A 27,763-nucleotide genomic window follows, 5' to 3' on the forward strand; every position below is an offset into this window, starting at 1 on the left:
TTAAAATACTTATTTGGTAAATAAAAGAAAAATAATACTGTAATGGAATTTAGAGATGAAAAGCTTGACTATGTTATTGCTCCACCAGTTTAACATCGTCTAAGACTAAGTCCTTTCGTTTTGGTCTAAGATGTAGGTTTTTTTTTTTTTTTTTTTTTTTTTTTTTTTTTTTTTTTTTACACTGTCTAATCCACTCATTCGATATTTTCCATGTTTAATTTCATTATAAATGCAGAATAAGAAGAAAATAAACACAAAGTGTGTTATATTTGTATTTTGTCCATGTTATTTTTATAACTTTTTTTTTTTAATCTAATGGAGTAAGACTACTGTGCATGGCACGGGACCTAAAAATAGTTTCGCAAAAAAAAAATATATATATTTTAATGAAAAAATTATGCAAATGAATACAAAATTTTAATGCCACGTAAATTATAATCCACGAATTAAATTATTTTAATGAAAAAAATAAAGTAAAAATAAATAACATAATAAAATTTTGATTATTATTTATAAAGTACGTCACGTAGGATTATGTTTATCAGATAAGAAAAAAATCTTAATAAAATTAACCTTAAAAAAAAAACTTAATACTTAAATATTAATAAAAAAAAACTTAATAAAATTATCATATTAAAAACTCACGTAGCAATATGATAAGGATGCACTAACTTAGGAGTTGCACCAAGTTTATACCAGCCATACGTATATATTTCAATAGTTAATATTAAAATGATAAAATTTAAGTTGGGGAAAAGATATAAATTGATTTAATTAGCTTATGATTTGTTATTATTAAAAATAGGCATTAATTTAATTCACACACCACCAAAGAATCAGACAATACCTCATACAAAACAAATTGGGATTTCATATTGTGGTTTAAAAAAATGTCGATCTAATTTCTTAAACTCAATTTTTTTTTCAAATTATAGTTACGCGTAATATTATTTTTAACAATTTTTTTCATTGCATTGTTTTCTTAGGTCTACTTCGTCGATTCGAGAATTTAATTCTTCAAAAAATGATTGGAAAATAAAGTACGCGTATCAAGGCTTTTTGATGTTTTGAACTTTCGGAAACACAATAGTTTGATTAATTTGGACATGGTTTTAATTGACGAAGAGGTATGCCTTTAATTTTATTTTTTTTATTTGATAATACTTATTGTTCTAAACTCATTGAAGAATATATAATATTTTTGTAAATTCATTGTGTAACTTACAATATTATTTTAACATACAATATTATTTTACATATGTAGGGTGATTACGTCCATGCTTCAATCAAAGGAAAATTTTTCCAACAATTTCGTTCAAAACTAATTGTAGGCAAAGTTTACACAATTCGATATTTTTCTCTTGTACCTAACAAGAATGAATATCGTGTTGTGAGCGATAACAAGACAATGATACAATTTTTTCAAAATACAACTGTCAAGGGCGTTGCAGATAATAATAAAATCCGTTGCGTAGATTTGATTTTGTTCAATTGCAACATTTAGATCAGTTCCGTAGTAATGCAACACTCCTTGGTATATATTTTTACATATTTTCAATTTTTATTTTTTTTAAAAATTCTATAGTGTTATCATTTTTATTTTTTTTTGTATATCACTTTGTCTTACAAGATGTGGTTGGTATGGTTATAAACAAAATTGGAGATTCAATTGAAATAGAAGACAAACGGTAATTATTATTTTAATATATTTGTATATATTATTATTATCAATTATGATAAACTAAGACTTATTATTGTAAGATAATTTATATTTGATTTATTCTAGATTTATTAGTAAATTATTTGTATTTTAATATCATGGTTACCGGACAACGAATCCTATTAAAGATTTAGGATAAAGTATTTCCTGATTATTCAAGACAAAATGACTTACTCGCTGATTCTACTAAGCCTTTTGGTATAGTTGTTACTTCAACAATGGTCATATATTTTAATGGTAAGTATCATATATTAGTCATTATAATAACTTTTTTTTTAATATTTACAACGAATAACCTAATTTGCCATTGTCATTTTGTTTACAGGGAAAATTACTCTAAATACTTCTGCATCAACCAAAATTTATATTGATCTTCAAATTTCTGACGTTGATGAATTGCAATCATTATGGAGGTATGCTATTTCAATAATTTTAACTAATTGCAATCTTTTTACATAAATATATCTCTTATATATGATCATTATAATGGAGTGAGAAGTTAGATAATGCTACCATTGGAAAACTTGAAATTCAGCACATCAACATTGGACCGGAAGAAATCAACTCTAAAAAAGTTGATATTTTAACGCTTATGAATCATGTACAAAAAACTTTAGAAAAGGTATTTTAATACATCACTTTATTATACTTAAAGTATATGATAAATCTTAAATTCAAACCTAATTTTATTTTTAAAATCATATAGAATTTGATCTTCTATTGCATGGCAAAGTGGATACAATTATGCGTGAAAAATAGTTGGTATTATATCTCATGTCCAGCATGTAAAAGACGTATCACTCCAAGAAAAATAGATTTTTGGTGCATTCCTTGTGAGAAACAAATTGAAAGGCCCATTCCAAGGTTTGTTTCAAATTTCTTCTTCATCCATATTACAATAATAGATTAAACGAATAATAAATTATATAATGCCTAATTTCTTCATGCATTAATTTTTTCTCTCAATCAGATATCGATTGGAGCTTAGTGTTATTGATCATAGCGGGTCAACAATATTTGTAGTTTTTGATGAAGAAGCTAAGAAACTAATTGGACAAGATGAAAGTACTCTTTTTGAGGCTCATACTTATGAAAAGGTTTTAAAAATTGCTTTTTAACAATAGTTAAAAGATTAAATTGTTCTACAAATGCTTTTATCACTTATTTCAATTAAAATTGACAGATCAATGATCATAATGATGATGATAATGACAATGAAGATGATGATACACAAATTCCAAAGATGATTGCAAATATAATTGGAAGAGAGTTAGTGTTCAAAGTTAAAACCACCGCTTATAATCGTACAGTAATTCGACAAACTTTTACGGTGATGTAATTTTTTGACAAAAGTGCCATTGAGGTACTAAATAATTGTTAAAAGTATTTAATGTTTATTTAGAAGTCATGAATTTAAAATTTTAATTTCTTAAAACTTTACATAAATAATTTTGATGTAGAATAAAGATGTCATAAAAGATAATGAAGATACTTCAAAAGATGAAGTTACAGTCATTGAAGAAATCGCAAAACGCCCTTTTAATAATATCGATTCAACAGAAAAGGATTATGATTCATCCGACCAAATCACATCAAAGAAGATAAAGGTATATATTTTTTAGAATATATATAATTCATTTAGATATTTCTTACTATTTCTAATTTTATCTTATAGATTATTTAATAGTATACTAATATTAACACTTTAATTTGTGTACTTTGTGTATGATGCAGGTTTAGTTTTATGAATCAAGGATTCTCTCAAAACATAATAAAACTCCATGTTCAAGAAATAGATAATTAGATGATAGTAACAAATATGTTAGCTTTTTAATTTTTTTATTATGTAACAACTTTCGTGATTCTAGATGATAGTTTTTCTTTTATATATGTTTTATTATTAACAGCAAATCATATACTTAATACTTTTTTTACCTTTATTTTTGAATTGTTATATCAATTTTAATAGTTTACCAATGATAATAATAATAATAATAATAATAATAATAATAATTATATAATAAGATACAAATCTTAAATAATAATTAAAACAAAGCCGTGCGTAGATTAAAAACCAAGAATAAAATTATTTTATAAATTAATGGTAAAAAAAGTAGGAAAAGTGAAATTTATTAAATTATTACTACGAGTATAACAAATCCAAAAAAAAATATAAAAAGATAAAGCTCAAAAAAGATATCAATAATACTTTGTATTAATTAAACCATAATACTAATTCATTCTCCGTAATTAAGGACAATTAGCAATCATTATCGGTTGGTTAATGAAGAAGATAGGATTAATTATATAAAATTAAAATTAAAAAAATGTGATTAAGTAGCTTAGTGCTAAGTGGTGAGCGACGACAACAACAACACCAACTCAAGACTATATAGTTGTCAATACTTTTCATGTTAACTAATGTTGGCTGGAGTTGGCCCATGTCCATGTCCATAAACCGTGCACCAAAAAAAAAATGATGAATGTAGGTTTGCAATTAACGTGCATATTAATGTTTATCATAATTAAAAACAACTTAAAAAATTTGCACCAAAAAAAAAAAAAAACCCCTTAAAAAATTAATCCTTTGAAAAAATATTAATCCTTATCATTATTATTAGCGATGCACGGCAATTGTGAATGTATATTGGCTGTGTATAATTTTTATATCATAATCTTATTGAATATAAGATAAACTTGAGAAATTTACAATAGTTAGTCTTCATCCTTTTAATTTTGTTATGATAAATTCCACAACATCATACTTATTTATAATTTTAATATCATAATCTTATTAATAAAAGATAAACTTGAGAAAACTCTATATTCTAATAACCCAACTTTAATAAAATTATCATACCTATTTGAATCATAATTTTCATAACACTACATATATGCAACTCAAGAAAGAACACAATCATCGTATAGTGAATTTATTCTAAGAGATACCATGAACCAAGATTTCATTAAAAAAGCTTTGCAAAGAGAAAGAAGGAAAAGGAGACGATTGATACTCAATGAGAAAAAAGCACGAAGACAATTTCATATAGCGCCAGGTAATTAATATAAAACATAACTTGCTCTTTCTAATTTAATTAATCAACATATCAATCTACTGTCAATAATAATGACTTGAAAGTGATGGAATTTGATTACCATTGAGAAAAAGTCGCTACATGAAACCGTATGTAATAAGAATTATACGCTCTCTATGAAACAATATATGCTCTACGCTCTATATAAATATAGCAAGAAAATGTTCACGTCTAAGTCGAACAACTTATCTTGTTCCTAATCCAATTTTAGTTCATGACTCTGTATAAATAGCATTGTATACAAAACCCAAGATTATTAGGATATAATTAACTTTACAAATATTAAACACATGCTACAACAACATCAACTATGGATCTGCTTAGAGTACGTATTAAAAATCAACAGTAAAAGTTAAAAAAAAAAATAAAAAAATAAAAAAATCACAAACGGAAAGGCAACATTAGAACACCCAAAACCTGCAATATATAAATTTACAATATTTTATCAATTGCTAACACTTTGCTCATCTTTGAATTCTGTGTGTAGATTTGCATAAAGACAAAAGAAGACGATTAATAAATAACGAAGAGAATGGACAAATTCAATTCGAAACAACATCAGCGGGTATCATAAAACTCACCAACTTACCTTGCACTTTCTTTAAATCACTATCCTTATCTAAGCATTAATTAATTTAATGTACAGAAACAAATAAAGAAAGCTACAAGTATATAAGCTTAGGCCTACCTGAATACGAATGTCCAGAGTGTGGTGCATTAATGTGGTACGAAGAGAGAGTTAAGAAGAGAAGCACAAAGAACAGGACAATCTTCAACCTAAGTTGTCAAGAGGGGAAAGTAAAATTACCCAAATACAGGTATATGCTAAGAAAAAAGGATCAGGAAAAGACAAGAGGGAATGTGTGACCATGAGAGAGTTTTACGCATACAGGTTGCAAACAAGAAAAATAGAAGCTCAAACTCTACTATGAGCAGGTTAACTACTTATCTTATTCAAATTAATATGCACGTTTTTACTAATCTAACACATATATAAACCTCCAAAAATGATACGAGAATTTGTTTACTTATATGACAATAAATTCATATTTTCTAAACATAACTCCTTATATCTTGCTCCAGGTCGATTACTTTTACAATTTATTGTAGACTGCTATTGCGCGATTGAAGAAGAAAGGTTGTCGTTTATCCGAAACAACCAACAACAATTTAGGTGCGAAATTTACAGCAACATACGAGATGCTGTGGTACAAGGAGACATGAATGGGGCAGCAGTGGGAAAAAGAATTGTCCTACCAGCAATTTTACGGGAGGACCAAGATACATGTACCAAAACTACCAAGACGCCATGGCAATATGTAGACGGTATGGAAGCCCACATCTATTCATCACATTTACCGCAAACACAAAGTGGCCAGAAGTACAAGCAATGTTGAGTCATATTGAAGGATAAAAGCCAGAAGATCGACCGGATATCATGGCAAGAGTATTCAAGCTCAAACTAAAACAGCTCATGAAGTGTCTAAAAGAAGACCATTACTTTGGGACTGATGTGGCAAGTAAAAATTAAAAAAACCTACAAAAAAAAAAAAAAAAAAAAAAAAAAAAAAAAAAAAAAAAAAAAAAAAACCAAAACAGGGAACAAAAGCCATAACTTAGAAGATAGAAATAGAGAACCTAACCTAAAAACATGCCCGATCACTCAAGTAAATTTATAATAATTGTGACCCAAAGACTTCCCATCAAATTCATGTAGCTCGGTAGTTCCCCTCCTGGTTAATATCTGCAAAAGTAATTTAAAAAAGAATTTACAGAGTTATGAATGCGTACCAGTAGCAGGACACACACACACACTTCAAACACAGATAATAGAGAAACATGATATAGCGTTTTTGTATTTCATTCATTTTGTTTCCTTAATCTACTTTTATAGTTTTCCACGGTTTACTTTTTAGTTATAAGCAAACTTTAATAATTTATGATGAACCGATGATGAGCAAGTTAATTAAAAGTCAAACAAAAAAAAAACAATAGCAAAAAATGCTATAACTAACTTTTAGTAATGTATGACTGAAATACAGATGTTTGCACTATGGAATTTCAAAAGTGGGGGCTACCTCATGCTCATATACTTTTATGGATAAAGGAAGAAGAATTAGAAAGCACTCCACAATTCATAGGCACGATCATCCAAGCAGAGATCCCAAACAAAGAATCGAAACTAGAATTATATGAGACCGTTACGCGTTACATGGTTCATGGTCCATGCGGAAATTCCAATCCGAATTGCCCATGCATGGTGGATAAGAAGTGCAGCAAAAACTATCCAAAGCAATTCAATCAAGAAACTGTTTTTGATAATAATGGTCACCCCGTATACAGAAGAAGGGACGATGAAAGGTAGTAAATTTTTTAACAACTAATACTTACTAATGACATAAATTGCTTCATACTCAAATCCCAATATAAAACTCGCAGGTTCATGAAAAAGGGTGATCATCTAATAGATAACAGATCAATAGTTCCATACAATGAAGGCCTACTACTAATGTTTGATGCTCATATTAATGTGGAATGGTGCAATACCACACGTGCTATCAAGTACCTATTTAAATATATATGCAAAGTACCAGACATAACAACCATGATAATTAGTGACGACCAAACAGATGAGATAAAATCGTACCTTGATTGTAGGTATATCTCAGCATGTGAGGCCGCATGGAGAATTTTCGAATTTGAAATCCACGAAAGAAGTCCGTCAGTCATACGTCTACTTGTACACTTGGAAGGAGAACAGGCGGTTGTTATTCGAGACAATGAGAATTTAATGGAGAATGGAGAAGCCAATGAGACTATGCTCACGGAATGGATGCATACCAATGCAATTGATGAGGATGCAAGCTCCTTAACATATGCAGATTTCCCTACAGACTATGTATGGACTACCGTTGATGAGGTTGATGAGCTTAGAAATACAAAAAAGAAAAAATCATGGGAGAAACGACATCATGGAAAAAGCATCGAAAGAATAACATATGTACACCCAACAGCAGGAGAGAGGTACTACCTTCGTCTACTACTCAACATTGTCAAGGGTCCTAAATCTTTTCAGGAAATAAGGACAATCTATGGCTACTTGGATCCTACCTACAAAGAAGCGTGCTATGTTTTGGGACTACTTAGGAATGACAAAGAGTGGCACGACGCTATACAAGAGGCCAACCAGTGGGCGATGCCATCGCAACTATGAGAACTATTTGTCACACTACATTTATTCTGCGAAGTGACCGACATATTCAGCCTATGGGAAAGTAGCTTCAAGGCCCTCTCAGAAGACATACTACAAAACAAAAGGCGATTATTCAAACATCCAGAACTAATACTTACAGAAGATCAAATAAAGACATTCGCCCTATTGGAAATTGACAGAATCCTTGTGAAATTCGGGAAGTCGTTAGCCGATTTCAAAGATATGCCACAGCCTGACTTCACTGAAGCAGAGTGCATGGAAAACAAGCTTATAGCAGAAGAAAGACTATATGACACCAAGCAACAGCAAGAAGAGTGGTCAAGCAGAGTAACAAAACTGAACAAAGAGCAATTAGTTGTTTATGACAGAGTTGTGCATGCTGTACAGAACGAAACAGGGGAGATATTTTTTGTCTATGGCCACGGAGGGACTGGAAAGACTTTCCTATACTACACCATATCAGCAAGTCTTCGTGCTGAAAAGAAAATTGTTCTAAATGTAGCATCATCAGGTAAGGCATTAATCTTTAAAAATGATATTAGTAAATTCAAATGCTACGTGATATTAGTCACATCTTTACGATATGTAATCTGGGTAATATAACAAAAAACTAAAAAAAAAAAAAAATTCCACTCACTTCTCTTCAAACCACAAATTAGGTATTGCGGCCCTGCTATTACTTGGAGGAAGAACATCACGCAGCAGGTTTGAGATACCGATTGACCTACTAGAGAATTCAACATGTAATATCATTCGTAAAACACAACTAGCAGAACTACTACAATAAACATCATTGATTATATGGGACGAAGCACCAATGGACCACAAGTTTGCATTTGAAACACTTGATCGCACTATGAGGGACATTGTAGGGTACAAGAACCCAAACACAACATCTAAGTTATTTGGTGGGAAGGTGATATTACTCGGAGGAGACTTCCGGTAAGTACTCCCCATCGTGCCCAAAGGGAGGTAGACAAGAAATTGTCCAGGCTTCGATCAATAGATCCCACATATGGAAAGATTGCAATGTGTTTATACTGAAACAAAGCATGAGGGTACGAGAAGGGAACACCGAGACAGAGAACTACTTTAAAAATAAGAGGTTCAATGAATGGCTGCTAGCTATGGGAGATGGAAGGCTTGAAACACAAAATGAAGATCATGAAGCCGAAGGAACATGGATCGAAATACCAAGTGAGCATATAGCAAATGTGGATATCTTTGATTTGAAAATGGTCGTGGAGACGATTTACCAAAATTTTGAACAAAGAAGAAATGATACTACGGATAGCATAAATGACTACATGATGGGTCTCTTACCCACAGAAGAAAAGACCTACAAAAGTTGTGATGAAATATGCTTATCCTCAACACAATGTGACCAGCAATTTGATGCATACCCTATAGAGTATTTGAACAGTCTAAAGTTACCTGGCTTACCACCATGAGCTAAAGTTGAATGAAGGAATGTCGGTCATGCTTCTTAGAAACATAAACCCACCACAAGGGCTGTGTAATGGAACTTGCCTTATTATTACGCATCTTGGGAAGTTTGTAATTGAAGGAAAGATCATTACTAGGTCTAAACAGGGAAACAAAGTTTTAATACCTATAATTGTAATGACATCAACAGACCACAAACTGCCATTTATATTTAAAAGAAGACAATACCCTTTAAAGCCTTACTATGCAATGACAATAAACAAGAGTCAAGGACAGTCACTTTCATATGTGGGAGTATACCTATCGAATCCTGTTTTCAGTCACGTAGCATCAAGAACAACTTCACCAGAAGGCCTAAAGTCTTTTATTGATGATTCTTTACAAAAGTACAAAAGGAGCACAAAGAACATCGTCTACAAAGAAGTTTTCTCAAACTAACCCTCTGTGTAATAGTCATAACTTTTATTTTAGACCCAAATTTTTCATAAAGATTTAAACTTCCATAAGTTCTCAATAATAGTGGTTGTTCCCACTCAATGATAGGATATAGAGGAGTACATTTTTCAACTCAATTAGTACATGAGCAACAAGAATGAGATAGTATATGTTACGTTAGTTAGTTACAATTGTGAACAACAAGCAACCACTACTATGCCATGATTATTTTATTAACTTCTCTACCTTTTCTTTCAAAATATTATTTGTCAAAATTAGTTAAAACTCAACCAAATAAATCTAACTTACAAATAATAATAATAATAATAATAATAATAATAATAATAATAATAAATATATATATATAAAAAAATGTGTTCCAAATCTAGCCAATAAACCTCATGATTGACCCCTAACGATTTAATCCTTGAAGCCACCTACACCTACTTTTTCTCCTAATATGTTAAGCAAGAAAGCAACTTTAATTTTATGCACATTTTAACACTGCAATATGTATAACATCCAACACTGATTTTAATCATCTTGACATGGCACGTTATCTTGATCATCTAAATCCTATAGTATTTGATAATACTTATTGTTCTAAATTCATTGAATAATATATAATATTTTTTTAAATTCATTGTGTAACTTACAATATTATTTTAACATACAATATTATTTTGCATATGTAGGGTGATTATGTCCATGCTTCAATCAAAGGAAAATTTGTCGAATAATTTTGTTCAAAACTAATTGAAGGCAAAGTTTACACAATTCGATATTTTTCTCTTGTACCTAACAAGAATGAATATCGTGTTGTGAGCGATAACAAGATAATGATACAATTTTTTTCAAAATACAACTGTCAAGGGCGTTGCATTTTTGGAGAGCATTCGGAGCGCCACGTAAGAAATATACTTATTTCGACCAATAAGAAGAAATATTTGTATTTTAGATTTGATATATCTAAAATTTTAATGTCACGTAAATTATAATCCACGAATTAAATTATTTTAATGAAAAAAATAAAGTAAAAATATAGAAAAGAAAAATTTATAAATTCAATACTATGAGTATAAAAAATCCAAAAAAAAAAAAAGAAATATTTAAATGATAAACGCTTATAATAGTTTGATACCTATCATTATAAGATAAATTTTGATAGTATTTATGATAAGAAATACAAGTTGTTCGTTAATTATAATTAAATTAAAATTAGTGATATATACCATTATAAATTGACACATCATACGACACAAACAAAATTTCGTATCAATAAAAAACCCTATCAAGCGAATTTTGTGTTAGTAATTTTGTGTTAATTTTTGGTTATCAATGACTGGGTAATTTTTAGCTTAATTTTTAAAATCCTATGTTTAAATTAGTATTTTTACTTATTACTTACATTGTATTAATTTAGGATACTCAACGATTTTATGTTTATGTTTTATTTACATGCAGATCTAACACATCATACAACACAAATAAAATTTCGTATCAATACAAAACCCCATCAAGCGAATTTCGTATTAGTAATTTTGTGTTAGTTTTAAGTCATCAATGTCCGGGTAATTTTTAAAATCTTATGTTTAAATTTATAATTATTAGTTACATTGTATTTATTTAGGATACTTAACGATTATTTGTTTATGTAATGACATACGATTAGATGTTGTATACTTATGGATGACTTTGGTTATTTTTGGTGATGATGAAAAAAATTCCAATGCATAGATTTGATTTTATATCGCAACAAATTTTCATTTATTGGTAAATATATTGATTTATTTTATATAGATGTAAAGATTTAATTTATATCTATTTCAGTTTGGCTAACATTTCACGGTTCAATTTATCCATTGGTGATTCTGTCGAAATAAAAGATATGGCAAAACAATGAATAATGATTTAGGATTTAAATTATTAAAAATTTATTATTTCACATTAAAGATTTTATATAACGGAAAAAATATCATATTTACATTTTATTTATATTTAATAAATTCATTATAAATTATAGTAAAAAAAATAATTAAACTTTTATAATTTTGTCTGAAATTATTAAATACAATAAATTAAATAATTAAAAATCTTAGATAAAAAACCAGTGCATCGCACGGGCTTCGTTTTTTTTAAGCGGGAAAATGTTTATATATATGTAGTGTTTTCAATATTTTCCCCTTTCGCGCTTTTCACTTTACGTTGCACGTCTCTCTCCTCCATTGAAGCGTGTTCTGAGTTCTCTCCATTGAAGCAGCTTCTGAGCTTTCTCTATTCCATTGAAGCGTACTCCGAGCTCTCCATTGAACTAGCTTCTGAGCTTTCACTCCTCCATTGAAGCACTTTTGAGGTAAGATGTTTTTTTTTCCCCATTTTAATCATCGAATATCAATTTCACAATCTAGGGTTTAGTTTCAAACTATCGTTGCTTTAATTGTCAGTATAGTCAAATTAGGGTTCTTCTAAGCTTGATTATTGAACTAATTGGTTATAATTGCTGAAATTATGAAAAATTTTAGCGAGCAATTTTGTTGCTAGGATTTTAATTTCTTCAATTTACGTTGATGATCATAAGAGAGTAGAAATTATGTGAATTTTCGAGCCTAATTTGATGAGAGTCAAATTTGGTTGCTAATGTGTTAGTAATTTGCAAACCTAATTGAGTCCATGAGCAGAGCTTTCTTGAGATTATAGAAGCCCGAGCTGAGCTTGGGTTTTGAGGCTCGTTGAGCTTCGAGCTCAAGCCTGGGCGCTACCATTTTGATCTGAACCGAGTTGCAAAATCTTTCCTTCAAATTTTGTAAGAATTGAGTTGGAATGAACTGTACTACTTTTGGATTATAGATTTCTTCAATTGTTGATCAAGTAGTTCCTGTTTCCGCTGTTGATGAAGTTATAAAAGTAGTTTAGGTTCTTATTCTGTTGTTCGGCCTTGTTCCATATTGTTTGTGCCTTATTCCTAGCACTATAGCAGTCACACCGATTAATTAGTCTGTATGTTTCAAGCCTTTGTTTTGAGTATATTGTGTGTTATAAACATGCATGACCGTACAGTAAATTTCTGTATATAGTGTAAGTAATTCTACTTTGGAAGTTGCTAAAAGTGATAGATCAAAAGTGTGATGAATTAGTGTTACATAATTCGCCATACAAGGTTGGGTATGCCGTATGGGCATACAATTCACTACCTAGTATGGTTAAATTAGGCTAAAATGTACCACATTTAAGTATTAATTCAACTATTTTTTAAAATTTTTGGTTCATGAGGGGTATTAAGAAACTAAGTACAGTTACATGTGCTCATTGTCTCTACTGCAAACCATTATTGATTCTGGCATGTGTACTGTCCATCTGTGTAGTCCACATTAGAGGTGATTGGAAAAAAAAGATAAAAATTCAGAAGTTTGCCAAGAATTTTCGGAGTTGTGTAATATAGGGCCAGGTCACAATCAGCCTTGGTGAAAAACAAGAGTTTCATTACTTTGTCCCTATAGCTCTTAAATCAACCACCTATCCTTTTCCCTTCTACTGACCCTAGGCTGCAGTAGATTAGACACTTGTTCATGTCTGCCTGCAGGCTGTGCTACATAGTCCGTTTCAGTATTAACTTTGTATGCAATATATGTCAATTCTTAGTAGAGCATCTTTCATGCTGCTGCGTTGCTGAAAACTTTTGTAAAAATTGTACCGAGTGCATTTTGGAATCTTATGATAAAGTGTCATGTTTTTTGTTTTTTGTTTTTTTGTATATTTTTAACAGGATATCAGAATCTTAATAATGCCATCAAATGAATTACTCACCTAAAGGTTAAAATGAGATGCAATGCGTGCTGGAGAGAGTTGGAAGGTCAAGCTGTATCGACCACTTGTGGCCACCTTTTTTGTATCCTGATGATTGTTTCTGTTTAAATAGTGTCTCTAAAAATCTTTAGGTTTTTTTGTTTAATATTTGGAAATAACCTCTCTACTTGATATGGATGAACGAATGCATATGTTGATCTTTCCATACTATTGTTAACAGGACAATGGTTGGTGATTAATTTGTTCCTCTATATACTCATTTTGAAATTCATAAGATGTCACAAGTTTCACTTAACATGTCATAAGGCACATCAGATGCAGGCAAGATACTTAACAGTGATGGAGCGTGTCCCATCTGTGATCAGGTGTTATCTAAGAGGTGAGGTCTTTTGGTGAATTCCGTGAATTTGCTGGATCTTAACTAGATGTTGTATTGTTATATTATTTGAATTTTTAATTTTTTTTATGAAGAAGAGAATTATTATTGCTGGTTCGTGTAGTAGATATCATGTAACAATTTTGGAATGATTTGCTCACTTGAACTGTTTTGACAACTTGATTTGCTTGAGTTTTCTCTGGAAATTTCAGAGCACTGCTGCAATGAACTCTTGCTGCCCTTATCTATAAGTGATACTATCTGTAACATCTGACTAATATGTTTAAATGATTTATCGTTTCTCCATCCTTGCAGTCATATGAAACCTGTGGATATCAATCCAAATGATGAATGGGTTAATGTAAGTTAGGCGCTTTCCTAACTTTCTTTGTTTAGCAACCTGTTTGTTTGACATTTATCTATGTCATGTTTTTTTTTATTTATTTTTTTTACATTGTTTTGGGGATTGTTTCTGTTCAATTTTTAACATATCTGTTTTGTTGTATTGTTCCTTGTAATTGCAGATGGCAATGGCAGGAGTCTCGCCTCAGATATGTATCCTTAAACTCCCTGATAAGTCTTAATTGCAGTCTTTTTCATGAGGTACCAAAATTCTGTTAGGAATAAAATATGAGCTCAGTAACTGACATGCTCTATGTTAATGAGCTGTTATCAGAAACAATCTTGTCATTGGATGAATTTTATCTATACTTTGTCTTGGCAATGTGTGCTGTCTTTCCTTAAACAAGCCCAGTGATGAAAAGTGCATACAGAAGTGTGATGTTCTATATTGGGCAAAAGGAACTAGAAATGCAATGCAAGATGAACAGGCTAATGACGCAATGCCGACAAAAATGTGAGGCATTGCAAGAAAAGTTCAGTGAGAAACTGGAGCAGATGCATACTGCATACCAGAAAATGGGCAAGAGGTGTCAAATGATGGAACAAGAGATTGAGAACTTGTCCAAATATAAGCAAGAACTGCAAGAAAAGTTTGCTGAGAAATCGAGGTGAATATTGTCTGGTAGCCTATTGCTGTCGGGCCAATTTGTATTATAATGGCTGACTATTTTATATATTTGAAATCCTTTTTTTTCTTCTAATGCTTCATTTCAATTGTTTGCTGATGCCAGACAGAAGAGAAAACTTGATGAAATGTATGATCAGTTGAGGAGCGAGTTTGATTCAGTCAAACGTTCAGCCATACAACCTGCAAACAACTTCTATTCCAGACCTGAGCCTGATCTATTTTCTAACCCATCCAACTTGATGGATAACCAAGATACATTAAGAAAAGGTTATATCATCTCCTTGTATGCAATTACGCATTCTGATTTTAGCTGCCTAATCTTGCTGCTTTTGTTAAATTCTTCCATATTTAATGCCACTTTCAAATGAAATTCCTTAAGAAGCTTTTGTGTTGGGTGTCGTGGGAGAGCAGAGTAATTTTTCTAAATGATACACCAATCACTATCACTGTGCACAATGCCAAATAACCAACCAAAGTCAAAATTCAACAATACATTGGTCTTCATAGTGTACAGATTTTCAGTTACGATGACCTAATTTTTTCAATCTTTAAAGAGTTATATCTTGTTATTTGAGGGTTTTTGATAAAATGTGTACTATCTCATAAACTTTTACAGTATATTGTAAAAAGTGTAATCACTTTTGTTAGTATGCTGGTTAAATAAGCTTTTTTGCATTTCTTTGTTAAGTCACCCAAGAAAAATCAGTTGACTTATATGTTGCAGATCGATTGGTTTTTACTCCTGATACTCCAGGACCAAGGGAGGATATCTGGCCAGCAAGGCAAAATAGTTCCAACTCTGGAGGAGCCTTTGATGTCTCAGCTTGCTCACCCTCAAGGCGAGCACCAGTCCCAACTGATGCAGGAAACAGAAGGCCCAGTGGCCATCCTCCCTTTGGAACGGGAAATTCAAACCCCTCCATGACTCTCAGGAATCTGGTTCTTTCTCCTATAAAGCGGCCTCAGTTATCACGTAACCGCCCTCAGCTTTTCACGTAAGTAATATCTGTATCTTCTAGATACAAGTAGATTCTGTCTTATCTGTTGTCTAATCACATCAAGATTTGCTTTTTTCAGGATGTGATCAGAAGTAAGCTCATTATCTTGCTGTTGCTGAACATGCCCGCAGAAGTCGTGAGCTACATTTTGGAGTATTTTCTGTTTAAGTTTAGCCTCTTCTGGCTGTTTAACACAATGATCAATTCTTTTGAAGAAGTTTGCAAACACGGCTGATGTTACAGAAGCAGCAGCTGGTTCAAGCTCTCCCACTTGCCTTGCGATATATCGAAATACATCTTAATGCAACAGAACTACAGAATTTATTAGTATTGACATTTTATACTTCAAATTGTACAAAGAAACACACGAAATAGCAGTAATACCAAACTTTCATCTGTAGCTGCATAGTCAAAGGCTACGTTGACCTTTCCCTCTTTCGGGTGTGAGTGAGGAGACGTGTTTTATATTTGTTGATTGTTCACTCATTTGCAAGGTCCATGAGTAATTTTTTGTTGTTGGCAAGCGATGGACAAACTTTATTGAAAATATATTCATCTGATTAGGGAAATATGCCGAAGATTTGTAGGTTGTGAATAGATCTGTGACTAAGTTTCATAATTTTCTAATGTTGCCTTACTAGTGCCTGATATCATTTTGTGAAGGTCATTCGGCTCATGATGATTGATTAAATGTATATTTTGAAACATGGCTTCAGGAGGAATTTGTTGGAACAGATGGATATCTTTATTTACCGAAGTAATTTGAATGTATAAAAGCTTGCAAGACTCCTATTCTAACAAGAAGCTAAGAGTCTAAGACACAGCAATTGTTAACTGTATTTTTGTCACTTGTCAATCTCATTGTCCTGGATGCACTTCAATCATATGCCCGTGCAACCGTGCGCCATGCAAATGAAAAAAAGAAGGAAACAATTCAACAAATGTACAGTTTAGAAAATGACAAAAAGTCATCCTTGATTGTGTGATGACTCAAATAAACGAATCTCTAGCATAACAATGCTAGAGTAGTATGGCGATTCCATTCACAGCATTTCAGCAACCATAATTATGGGCAAGGCCAGCTAAAGATCTAGTTATCATGAATTCCTTTGCCAAGCTTCTCAAGCTAAATTCTGACAGGCAGAATCAATTTGAGCATGCTCTTCTGCTTTTGCCATTTGCCATTGTGAAAGCTCCGATCCTTAGAAGAATTAGAAGTATGCTTGCTCTGGAGGTATTTTGCTTGATAAGACTCATTTCAGGATTACAAGGATCTTTGAAGTTGAACTGAACTACGAAGTATTATTTATACATCTTATCATTAACCTCCCTAAATACTCTTCAAACGTTTAAATCAGTTTTGTTTCTGAACGCGAAAGATTTATGAAACTGATGCTTGCTAGTTCAGTTGCTCCTTATTTTGTCATGAGGAGCCAGCTCATCCATCTCTATCAACCAACTACTCGGCGTACTCGCTGTTCTGACACCAGTACATGTACACTCAAATGTCTGAATAGTGTTCTTCTAATAACATTGGATTGTCTACAATAGCTCATTTTATGTATATATATACTTGTATAATTTTTTGTTTGATTAAGTAGATTGCTCTGTTGATTGTGTAATTTGAACCAGTAATGGGATAACTTTATCTGTTCGAAAAAAAAAAGGAAAAAAAAATAAATAAATAAAAAAAAAAAAAAAAAAACTCTTTATCTGGTAGTAGATATCATTTGTCTATTCTTCAAAGCTCATTCTTTACATAATTTTGTAATTAAATGGTGCTTCATCGACTAGCATAATCTTTAATTAGATTTGGACTGTTTTGTGAAGAGAAATATATTCAACCAATATGTTCCCTGTAATCTTCATGTACAACTCCTGAAGTAAAGAGAACCAACAGATGATTTACACCAGCAGAGTCAGAATTGCCGTATTTAGACCAGGGGCAGAAATCATAATGAACACGTTTAGGTTACACGATCTCACCCTAATTTATCGAAAGACATTAACTGTTAGTCTATTACCCCAAAAACGAGCAAGTCCGCAAAAAATTTATTTTTTGATATATGATGTAACCCTTTCTTAATCTGATACAGGATTATCTAAAGTGCTTCAAAAATTCATCCTGACAACAAAAATGTGGATCAAACCCGAGTCAGTGGAATTTCCTGCTATGAAAACAGAACTATTTGTTATGTACAGACTTTTAAAACCACTCCCTCCAAAACCAACTACAATGAAATAAGAAAAAAAGGAATTCAAAAAATTTATCCTTCTGTTCCATTAATCTCCAAACATGAAAAAAGGCAAATAATTTTCACAATTTTGCAACCTGCTCGTGTGAAGAGGATAGCAAGTGAGGTGGCAGGAAAATCTTCAGAACAGGGGCCTTTGTTGATAATTCAATGACATCCCCTTTCTTGATAGGGTGAGCAATATGACTACCATCAATGTATGCATAACCTTCTTCCGTGGACCAAGCAATTTCCATAGTCTGATCGGACTTTACCAAACCATGCATCACGCTAGAGTTTGAACCCCTTGCCAGTATGGGTTCTCTCACCATGTACTGGAGGTCCTTAGACAAAATGGGCATCACAAATCCACCAGCAGAGAGCATAGCAGCAGTTGATCCCGCTGCTGTTGAAACCCTTAAACCACTCGACCGGCAATTTACTAACGGGCCACATGACTCCCCATTTCTTTTGAGCCTGCCAACAATAAGAAGATTGTATTACTTAAATAGTTGTATATGCCGCGAAACAACATAGAGGTATCGAAAAACAAGATATACTCCCTTACCTGAATGAAAACCGAGACAATGTTGCAGGGCAAGGATGTGCAATCAGAAGATCATTTAGAGCGTGTGTCTTCAATGAGTGTGAGTTCACACGTATGGATATTCTAGATAATTCAGAAGGCCTAGCACGTTTATTGAGAATTTCATCCAACACCTGCCAATTGGAAATTCAATTGCAAGGTTCATATCCTATTAGCAAAGACAACAACCAAAGAAAGACCAAAGAGAACAAAATCACCAAAACTGTATGACGATTATCCGCGTGCCAACAGACTATATTACAAAGTCACTCAACAATGATATAAAACTTCATGTTTATTGCATTAAGAATTATTAACCAACTAATAAAAGTCATATATTATACATAATATCCATATTGCACGCAAGCTTATCTTCCCTATTTAACATTTGAAGCTCAGTATATAAACATGATGCTAAACTGAGACATGAAGCCTTGCCACAAATCCATGATAGTCCTCAGTACCACTTCGTATTCAAATTCAAAAAACTATCTACATAGAAAGCATCTGATCATTCAACTTTGCGTAAGGCAACCAGACCTTCCATGATACGACAAACAAGTGTGGAAAGCATGAAATAATCTATAAAATTGCTTTTGCAATGATAAGTAGTCAATTAAGATCTTCCAAGAATTACAGTATATCAGTAAGAGGCATGCTCGAAAATTTCTTTCTCTAGATTTCCCGTTTTAGTAGCAATGCCTCTTCATTTACCAAACTGCCATTCTGTCATAAAGTTGCAATTTGCTCCAATTCTAATTTCTACACAATAATAGGTGATACATGAGTTAATAATTTAATTGGAAATCATAGTACAATTTTCCCCAACTAATGGATAGTATGAGCCATTGGGAACAATATTAATTGTACACTACATTGTCTAGATAGACTAAAACATCCGAAATTCATCCAGCTTTTATATTTTTGTTCAGCGGTATAGTGAAAAATGAAGAGGGTAATGTGAAATTCTAGCACACCTAAGTTGCCATCTTCCCATAACAGCAAAATGTTAGACACTGACCCGTATGCATCTATTCAGTCAAAGCTCTGTAGTCTTATAAAATAATGGTCCCAATCAATTTATATTCATTACAAATTCAAGGTGGCACTAGCTGAACTGTTATATCACTCTAATGACAATGTAAGTGACATCTCAATTAAGGATTTTCTTGGTAATAAGATATGGTTTGAGCACCAAACTCAAAAATGAAACAAATAACATCAAAAACAAATTGTTAATTTAAATTATGCTTTGCTTATTGATAAATCAAATGGACTGGAGCTAATGAAAGAATAATTCTCAGCATTTACCTAGGCATGGAGAATTGTGTACAAAAGCTTATTTGATAAATCAAATGGACTGGAGCTAATGAAAGAATAATTCTCAGAAAAGCTTATTTGATAAATCAAATGGACTGGAGCTAATGAAAGAATAATTCTCAGCATTTACCTAAGCATGGAGAATTGTGTGCAAAAAAAAAAAAAAAAAAAAAAAAGTTGACTTATTATCAAGAAAACAGAAAGATGAAAAATAAAGGAAACTCTATGAGCTTCATCACTCATCAGATGGTTCAGACCCAATTTGCCTCATTTAGTTCAACAAAATATACTGCAATTTCTTTCAATTCCCTACATTATAGTTATGAATGGAAAAAGTACTCCTCCCTCTACTTGGAACCAAATATCATCGTGTCCTATGATTTTACCAGTATGGGGCATTTGAACATGGGAATGGTAGTTCATGAGTTAGAAAGTGGGATGGGAATTGAAGATTCATAAAAATAAATTAAATTCCTTGTTTGGTAGTTGATAGGAATATATTGAGGATTATAAAAATATTGTTGCTTCCTTAAGGATATGACATGATATTACAAAAATACCTTCTATGATGGTTGGGCCATTCTCTTCCATCCCCTACTACGTATTAAATTCAAGCAAGTCATCATACATCAAGGAAAGGAAACAACTTTTCTCATGTTTCCCAAAACATAGCAAAACACAGGAAAAGTATTAAAAAAAACATAACTGTGCCATATAGTAACCAATACCACACAAGGCTTGGTAAATAAAAACGGAAAAGGAAGCCAATGCACACAAGATAAAATTTTGCTATATTTTTCTCTCCTATTCTATTTTGTTTCTAATTATATATGCACATGTTTTAGATATTTATACTTCTAAAAAGAGTATAGCCGGCATACAGTCTTGCTGAACTATTTATAATCCTTTCCTTTCTCTCTTGCTGCAAATTACAACTGCACATCTTCCTAATAGAAATTCTCTTGTGATGAAATCCCAAGACAGCCCATTAGAGGCCCTTCGTTCCCGGCAAAAAAGTTTAAAATCCTTTTCACTTTAAAATATTACAAAACCACCAGGGTTCATCTGTACTCCTCACAACAGGCCTCTGCCTTCCTCAAATATGATTCGGTAATCCGAAGCTTCCACTGACCCTTAATGTAAAAGCGTACTTACCCCCATTCAACAACAACAACAAAGCTTTATAGTGGTTCCAAATAATATTAATTCAATGAGCAGCATAAGGTAAGGAGCCCCCACATACTCTCAATATACTTTACAAATCTTTGTGCATCATGTCTGAGGCCTGACCACATTTGTTGCTCACAGCAACTCAGGCAGAGGTTATTATAAGGAAAATTATACTGCCTTAGGCCTTGATAAGCAGAAGAACGTGACAGCTTGCATATTCAGCTCCTATTTTTCCTTGCACCAAGCATAATGTTTGAAATTTCTCATACAGATTCCAGTCAAAGTGCCATATCTAGGATCAAAATTTACCAAACATTTTCTTCAAGAACATGAAGAAGTGTTTTAAGAGGCTATCACCCTCTGAAATACAACAAAAAGGAGAAAACTGTTGCTTTGAAGAATACTATGTCCTATAGTTAAAAAAGAATTTACAATCATTTTCACTAATTGAAAAGGATATCAGATCAACTTATTTTCCTATTACAATTGGATTGCATCAAGGGTCTGCGTTAAGCCCTTATCTTTTTGCAACGATTCTAGATGAAGTAACTAGGCCAATTCAAGATGAGGTCCCATGGTGTATGTTTGCGGAAGATATCATTTTGGTGGATGAAACTAAAGATGGGGTTAATGCCAAATTGGAGCAATGGAGGCAAAGTTTGGAATCTAAAGGGTTTAAGCTAAGTCGGAGTAAGACTAGTTGGTATGCCACTTTGGTACACAGAGGGGGACAAGCGATGTTGTAGTGAGTTTGGACGGAAAGGATTTGACCATAAGTGAGTGTTTTATATATCTTGGTCGATCATCCAGAAGAATGGTGACATTGCCAAGACGTGGCCCACAGGATTAAGTCGGGGTGACCTAAATGGAGAGCGGCCACAAGAGTGTTATATGACCGAAGCATTCCTTTACAGTTGAAGGGGAAATTCTATAGGATTGCCATAAGACCAGTGTTGCTTTATGGTAAAAAATGTTGGGCTTCTAAGAAGGAGCACAATAAAAAGATGGAGGTTACAGAAATGCGCACGATAAGATGAATGTGCGGGAACACTCTAAGAGACAGAATCATAAATGAAGTTATTCGCAAGAAAGTGGGTGTTGCAGGCATTCCACACAAAATAAGGGAAAATCATCTGCTATGATTCAAGCATGTAAGGCAGAGACCCCAAGGTGCACCGGCACGGAGAGTGGAAGAATGGGATCATGGAGAGGTTAAACGAGGTAGAGGGAGACTGAAAATGACGTGGTTGGAAGGAGTTAGGAAGAATATGAAGCTTATGGACTTGCATGAGAATGAGATTTTTGATCGTAAGGGATGGAGGAGGAAGATTTGTGCGGATGAATATACGGAGTAATCACTTTTTGTTCATGTAGCCTACCCCACTTATGGGATTAAGACTTTGATTGATTGATTGATTGCAATTCAAATTACATGTCAAGCTTTCTATTTAACATAATTTTTATTTGATTTTCAGCTTTTTGTATTTTTTTTTATTTTTATATATGATCTTAGCGATGATAAATATTAATGCCTCTAGTAAGTTAGAGTCTTAACAGACATGACATATATCGTCTGAGCTAAATAGACATTACATCTGGGCTTCTAGCCTCAATTTTGACAAATGTTATAAACTTCAGTAAGTTCAAATTTGAAAATAATCATTCTGGATCGATTGCAACATATGAAGTGCAGCAAAGTGACAATGATTGTGCTGAGAAGCAAGTTAATTATGAGTTAAGTTCACACTCACTGAATGTAGAAAACTTACACTCACTGAATGTAAAAAAATGATCAAAAAGAAATTTTAGCATAGATGAAAGTACAAATAAGATATTACTGAATTGATGAAATCAAGGCATATTATCACCAATTACAACCTAACCAACTTTCCAGAGGTCGGCATTCACTTAGAAGTGATTTCTGATCAACTCCCTGCTGATGTTTTCTAGCACTAGATAATCTCTAAATGGATCTGCATAATTTCCCTCATCTTTTTTTTTTTATTTAAAATAAAAAAAATAAAAATTATCACCTCACTGCCCTGCACGATACTCAAGGCTCTAACAAACCTACTGCAGAATAGTGGTATCCTTCCCTCCCCAATTTCATAACAAACTCTGCTGTACTACATCTTTGTCCTAGTCTTCCTTATAAAATAAGTAAGCATTGTTCACTGCAGATGTGATTAATTTTCTAACACTTTAGTAGCTTATCCTACCACAATTTATCGATTTTTATTAGTTTTTACTACTTGGTTCTCAAGATACAAGAACTCTAACATCTCAAATCATCCTCCAATTGCTATTCCATTAAATTTCTTCCTGGATTGTAAACATAATAAAATCAACGAAGTCTCTAATGGCCAGGAATCAGGATACAACCCAGTAGAGGGATATAATCCTGCACAAGAGGCAGTCTTATTCCAAAATCCATAAAGTCCTGGCTTCCAACAAATATTTTCCAAGGTAGAACCTCAAGAGCAGTCCCCAAGAAAAACCGCAGTCCTCAAAGGCCAAGAATGTGGCTCATCACACATTCTTAACAAACAAGTACAATAGTTAACTGCACTTGACTCTAGAATAAAGATGATGACCAATAGCAAACTCAGTTTCACTGATTCTGTTTTCCTTGATTTTTTGCAACATGATAAAAGGCAATACTTGCAATCTCACCTGTTCGAAGTTGTTGACAGTAGCTGCACAAAGGTAGCCAGCACTTCTAGTGGCATCAAACTCATCTTTGAATTGTTCTACCTGTACCAGAGAAAGCAAGTTAGCTAAAGCAACAAGGTTTAGCGAGAGGGGGAGGGGTCAGTTGTTGTGGAGAGAATAGCCAAAACCCAAATCTTAGAAAAAGAGAAAAATCAGCAACTATGCAAGTTTGAAATACTTGTACCTCTTCAATCTGAGTGGGATCCGAATTTACTCCTAAAACTGGAATGCTGTCATCCATAAAGTGACTAGCTTGCAAAAGAGTGCCATCACCTCCAATAGTTAGAACCAAATCCACATCTCGGATTGGGCGAGTTACATCATTGTGAAATAGAGTTTCCCAATCAATTGACTTTCGCTGCAGAATTTCCTGACATAAGCTTATGGCATCCTTGTGAACCTGAATTCTATTGTTTAAATGTTGAAGTATCTGCAGTTTTGTACAGAATATAGTAGGACTCAGGTGACTAATACAACAGCACTTGCAGGAAACTGTAGCAAACAAAAGGTCATATTACTGCATCTGCTACAACCTTTACGGATTCAGACAGCAGATCAGTCTAATGCAAAAGATTCGCATACAAGGCAGAAAATTCACAAGCGCATATCCTCAACCTTGCAATGGCAAATAACAATTAAACAAAACTCTCGATTGAACTATTTGAAGATTTTGAGCTCACATCTACTACAAACAAAAGTAAAGGTAGTCTAAATAAACAATTGATTAGTCCATTACTACCCAAAATTATATTACAAAATTCCTTGCTATCTTAATAAGCTTACTTGAAGTAGGACAATTGTGCCCCAAATGGGTGATGTGGCACCAACAACATTTTGAAAATTGGAGTTCACACTCTATCTTCATAGCTTATCAAGTGTCCTCAACTCTAACTGTTAAACTCCCGAATGGAAAGTTTCTTTTGCATTGACAAGATTAGATGGCCTAGCACGCTACATTACCAATGGATTTTTACAAGAGTTCCCCTTTTGCCTAATACTTGTTCAATTAAATCCTGACAATCATAGGGGTGATTAAGTGTCTCTGGAATTCATAACCCGCGTACAAACATTAACGCCTATGTTATCAATTAGAGAAATCAATCCCATACCAATAAGCCAAAAGGAAATCCACAATACCCAAATTCAACACCGGAAACCTTTGAAAATCACACACTTACACACTTTTCCTAATATAACAATTTAGACATCTACACAGGACATACTGAATAAGTCAATAACCCTCAACGTTATATATGTAAATGAACAAACAAAAGCCATAAGTTTTAGACAAATATACCATAACCGCATAAATTCATCATGTTTCAATTGATGGGCATATGTAATAAAATTTAATAACTTCATGGAAATACAAGAAAAGATGTGGGTGTCAAATATTTACATTGAAAAATGCATGAAATTATGATATATAAGTAAACTACCAAAAAAATTCAGCTGAAAAAAAATAAGAATGAAAGAAAAACAAACCTTAGAATTGGAAGTTCCAGAAAGAGAATCAGAATGGCGAAGTGGGTGAACATCGAAGGGTTTCAAGAGCAACAAGAGCTTTCTCCTGGCCATAGTTGTTTCTCCATGTAAAAGCATTCGAGTGACGAGGTTACGGGGTTGATATGATCTTGCCCAACTCAATGCTGAGGCTGTTAATGCGACACGCATCACACTGCCGCATCACTGGCCGCTACTTCTCTCCCTAAACTCACCGCCGGTGCTTCAACAAGGTGATGGTTATATATGTTTTTTGAGCAAAGGTGATGGTTATATTAGATTTATTTTTTTTGAAGCAATTAATTTAGGATTTGATTTCATTTACTATTTTTGAATAATTTTTTTTGTACTAGCTCCAAATTTTTTTTATTTTTTAAAACATTTGTTGCAAATAATACTACTTATAAAATATTTCGTTTTGATGTTATTTTTGAATGTATTACTTTTTTTTTTTTTGCCCCATTTCAAATAATTGAGTCAAACTTTAGAATATTTGATGATAAATTCTCATTAATTTATAAGAGATAATATAGTTAAGTAGGGTCTTATTGGATTCATTCATTGTATATTTTATTAATATCACGTTTTTATAATTTTAAGACATATGAATGAAGATAAATGCTTTTTAAGACGAGTCTTGGAGACCGTGGAAAGTCAAATGGGCTAAAAAATAAGGACAGAGGGAGTATATGTTAAATGACGTCCGTGTATTACATGTTGATGCCTATTATAAAAGAAAAGACCTTTATACCCTTACTTCTAACCAAATTCCTTCCCACACTCTCTCACTAGTCACTATCTGTCACCATATCTACCACCATCTATCACTTGACCAACTCCACGTCAGCAGGTGAAACCGAGTGAATTAGTAGATTTTGCTTGGCAGGAGGAATGTCATGGTGGTGGAAGAGAGAAAAAGTAAGAGGGAATGAGTGATGGAGAAAGTGTGGGTTGGGCATATGTAGTATAATACCGTGCTTTTACTTATTAATGTGAAGTGTTGGTAAATAAAATTCATGTGTCGTTTAGTGATTCAATTAAGGATATTATTGGTCAAAGTTTTAGTGACAAATATGCCGAAAACATAATTGGTGTTATGGGTTCATCCCACTTGTAACATAAGCAACTTTATTAATATAATCTTGTTTTTGTGAGCCAAAATTATGGCCTCGTTTTTATGTAAAACTTAGACTTTAGGAGGCGACTTTGAAGTGGTGTGTTTATTTATTGTATCTAAGAGTCAACCTAAGGAAGTGGCGGGTACAACAAGTTACACATACACGAAATAGAAAAAGGAGAGGTAGAGAGTTTGAGAGACGCTAAGCTTCTTTAGTTTGGCTTTTTAGAATGTTAGATATAAAATTGTCCATTGCTGACTTTTTTTACCATTAGATAGTGCTGAATTACTGTCAGTTTGTTGGAGACACATAAGACCTCTATTTGAACTTGAATAACGGTTGAAACTCTAGTTAATCTTTGTTGCTAGACAAAGACCCTAGCTACTGGTCAAAGAAAATGGTGGAGCACAATCTAACTACACTTAGATTTAACATGTTTGAATTGATTTAAAAAGTGATTTGGGTTCCAAAATGGTGAAAAAAAAAAAGTTTTTAATAGTGAAAAATGTGAAATGTTATTCCTTTATTTTATGCTTAACTCCTATTATTGGGTCTAGCAATATTCAAGTTTTATGTAATATGAAACTAAGGTATTTTCAATTATTGCATATTTAACAATCACATCAAATTAAGATGGATGGTTTTATTTGTTATGAAATTGTAACGAGTTGTTGGTTGTCAAACTGTCAAAGTACTCGAAAATAAGAATTAGCGTGTAGATACATGACTCATCATCTATATTCATTTATATCTTTTTTAAATACTTTGTATACAACTAGTGTGCCGGGTGATGCTCTAGGTTGCTAGTTTATCCTTCTTCAATTTGATAATTATGTTCGAATGTTTGTATAGCTACTGTGTGGTCTGGGCATTCCTCGGCGGTTACTTTTTTTTTTTTTTTTTTAAAAAAAAAAAAAACCTTATATGAATTTATTTTCTAAGTGAAAAATAAATAAAATATATAACCTCTAATTTTCTTAATAAATAAAAGGAATATATAAT

At 32.6% G+C, this 27,763-nt stretch overlaps 2 protein-coding genes across 5 annotated transcripts; one reads left to right on the forward strand and one right to left on the reverse strand.

Moving 5' to 3' along the window:
- The first annotated feature begins 12,073 nt into the window (after nucleotides 1-12,073).
- Nucleotides 12,074-16,798, forward strand: LOC110737855 (E3 ubiquitin-protein ligase CCNB1IP1 homolog). 4 transcript variants are annotated; one of them, XM_021918201.1, is made up of 9 exons: nucleotides 12,080-12,263; nucleotides 13,674-13,796; nucleotides 14,021-14,093; nucleotides 14,406-14,451; nucleotides 14,615-14,645; nucleotides 14,845-15,100; nucleotides 15,224-15,387; nucleotides 15,875-16,115; nucleotides 16,198-16,798. In XM_021918201.1, the coding sequence occupies exons 2-9, from the start codon at nucleotides 13,727-13,729 to the stop codon at nucleotides 16,202-16,204; spliced, it is 888 nt and encodes a 295-aa protein (XP_021773893.1). In that variant the 5' UTR covers nucleotides 12,080-12,263; nucleotides 13,674-13,726; the 3' UTR covers nucleotides 16,205-16,798. The 4 variants fall into 4 exon arrangements, with proteins under 4 accessions (XP_021773895.1, XP_021773892.1, XP_021773893.1 ...); XM_021918199.1 differs by having other exon boundaries at nucleotides 15,845-16,115; nucleotides 16,198-16,797; XM_021918203.1 differs by lacking the exon at nucleotides 16,198-16,798 and having other exon boundaries at nucleotides 12,074-12,263; nucleotides 15,875-16,119.
- A 1,360-nt stretch (nucleotides 16,799-18,158) lies between these two features.
- LOC110737856 (NADH kinase-like) lies at nucleotides 18,159-26,007 on the reverse strand. The gene is made up of 5 exons (XM_021918204.1): nucleotides 25,626-26,007; nucleotides 24,325-24,570; nucleotides 24,102-24,182; nucleotides 18,921-19,072; nucleotides 18,159-18,829 (listed from the first exon to the last, which is right to left on the reverse strand). Exons 1-5 carry the CDS (start codon nucleotides 25,812-25,814, stop codon nucleotides 18,436-18,438), a joined length of 1,062 nt encoding a protein of 353 aa, XP_021773896.1. The 5' UTR covers nucleotides 25,815-26,007; the 3' UTR covers nucleotides 18,159-18,435.
- Nucleotides 26,008-27,763: the final 1,756 nt, after the last annotated feature.

Source organism: Chenopodium quinoa, unplaced genomic scaffold (genome assembly GCF_001683475.1).
Source record: "Chenopodium quinoa cultivar QQ74 unplaced genomic scaffold, ASM168347v1, whole genome shotgun sequence".
NCBI classification, from domain to species: Eukaryota; Viridiplantae; Streptophyta; class Magnoliopsida; order Caryophyllales; family Amaranthaceae; genus Chenopodium; species Chenopodium quinoa.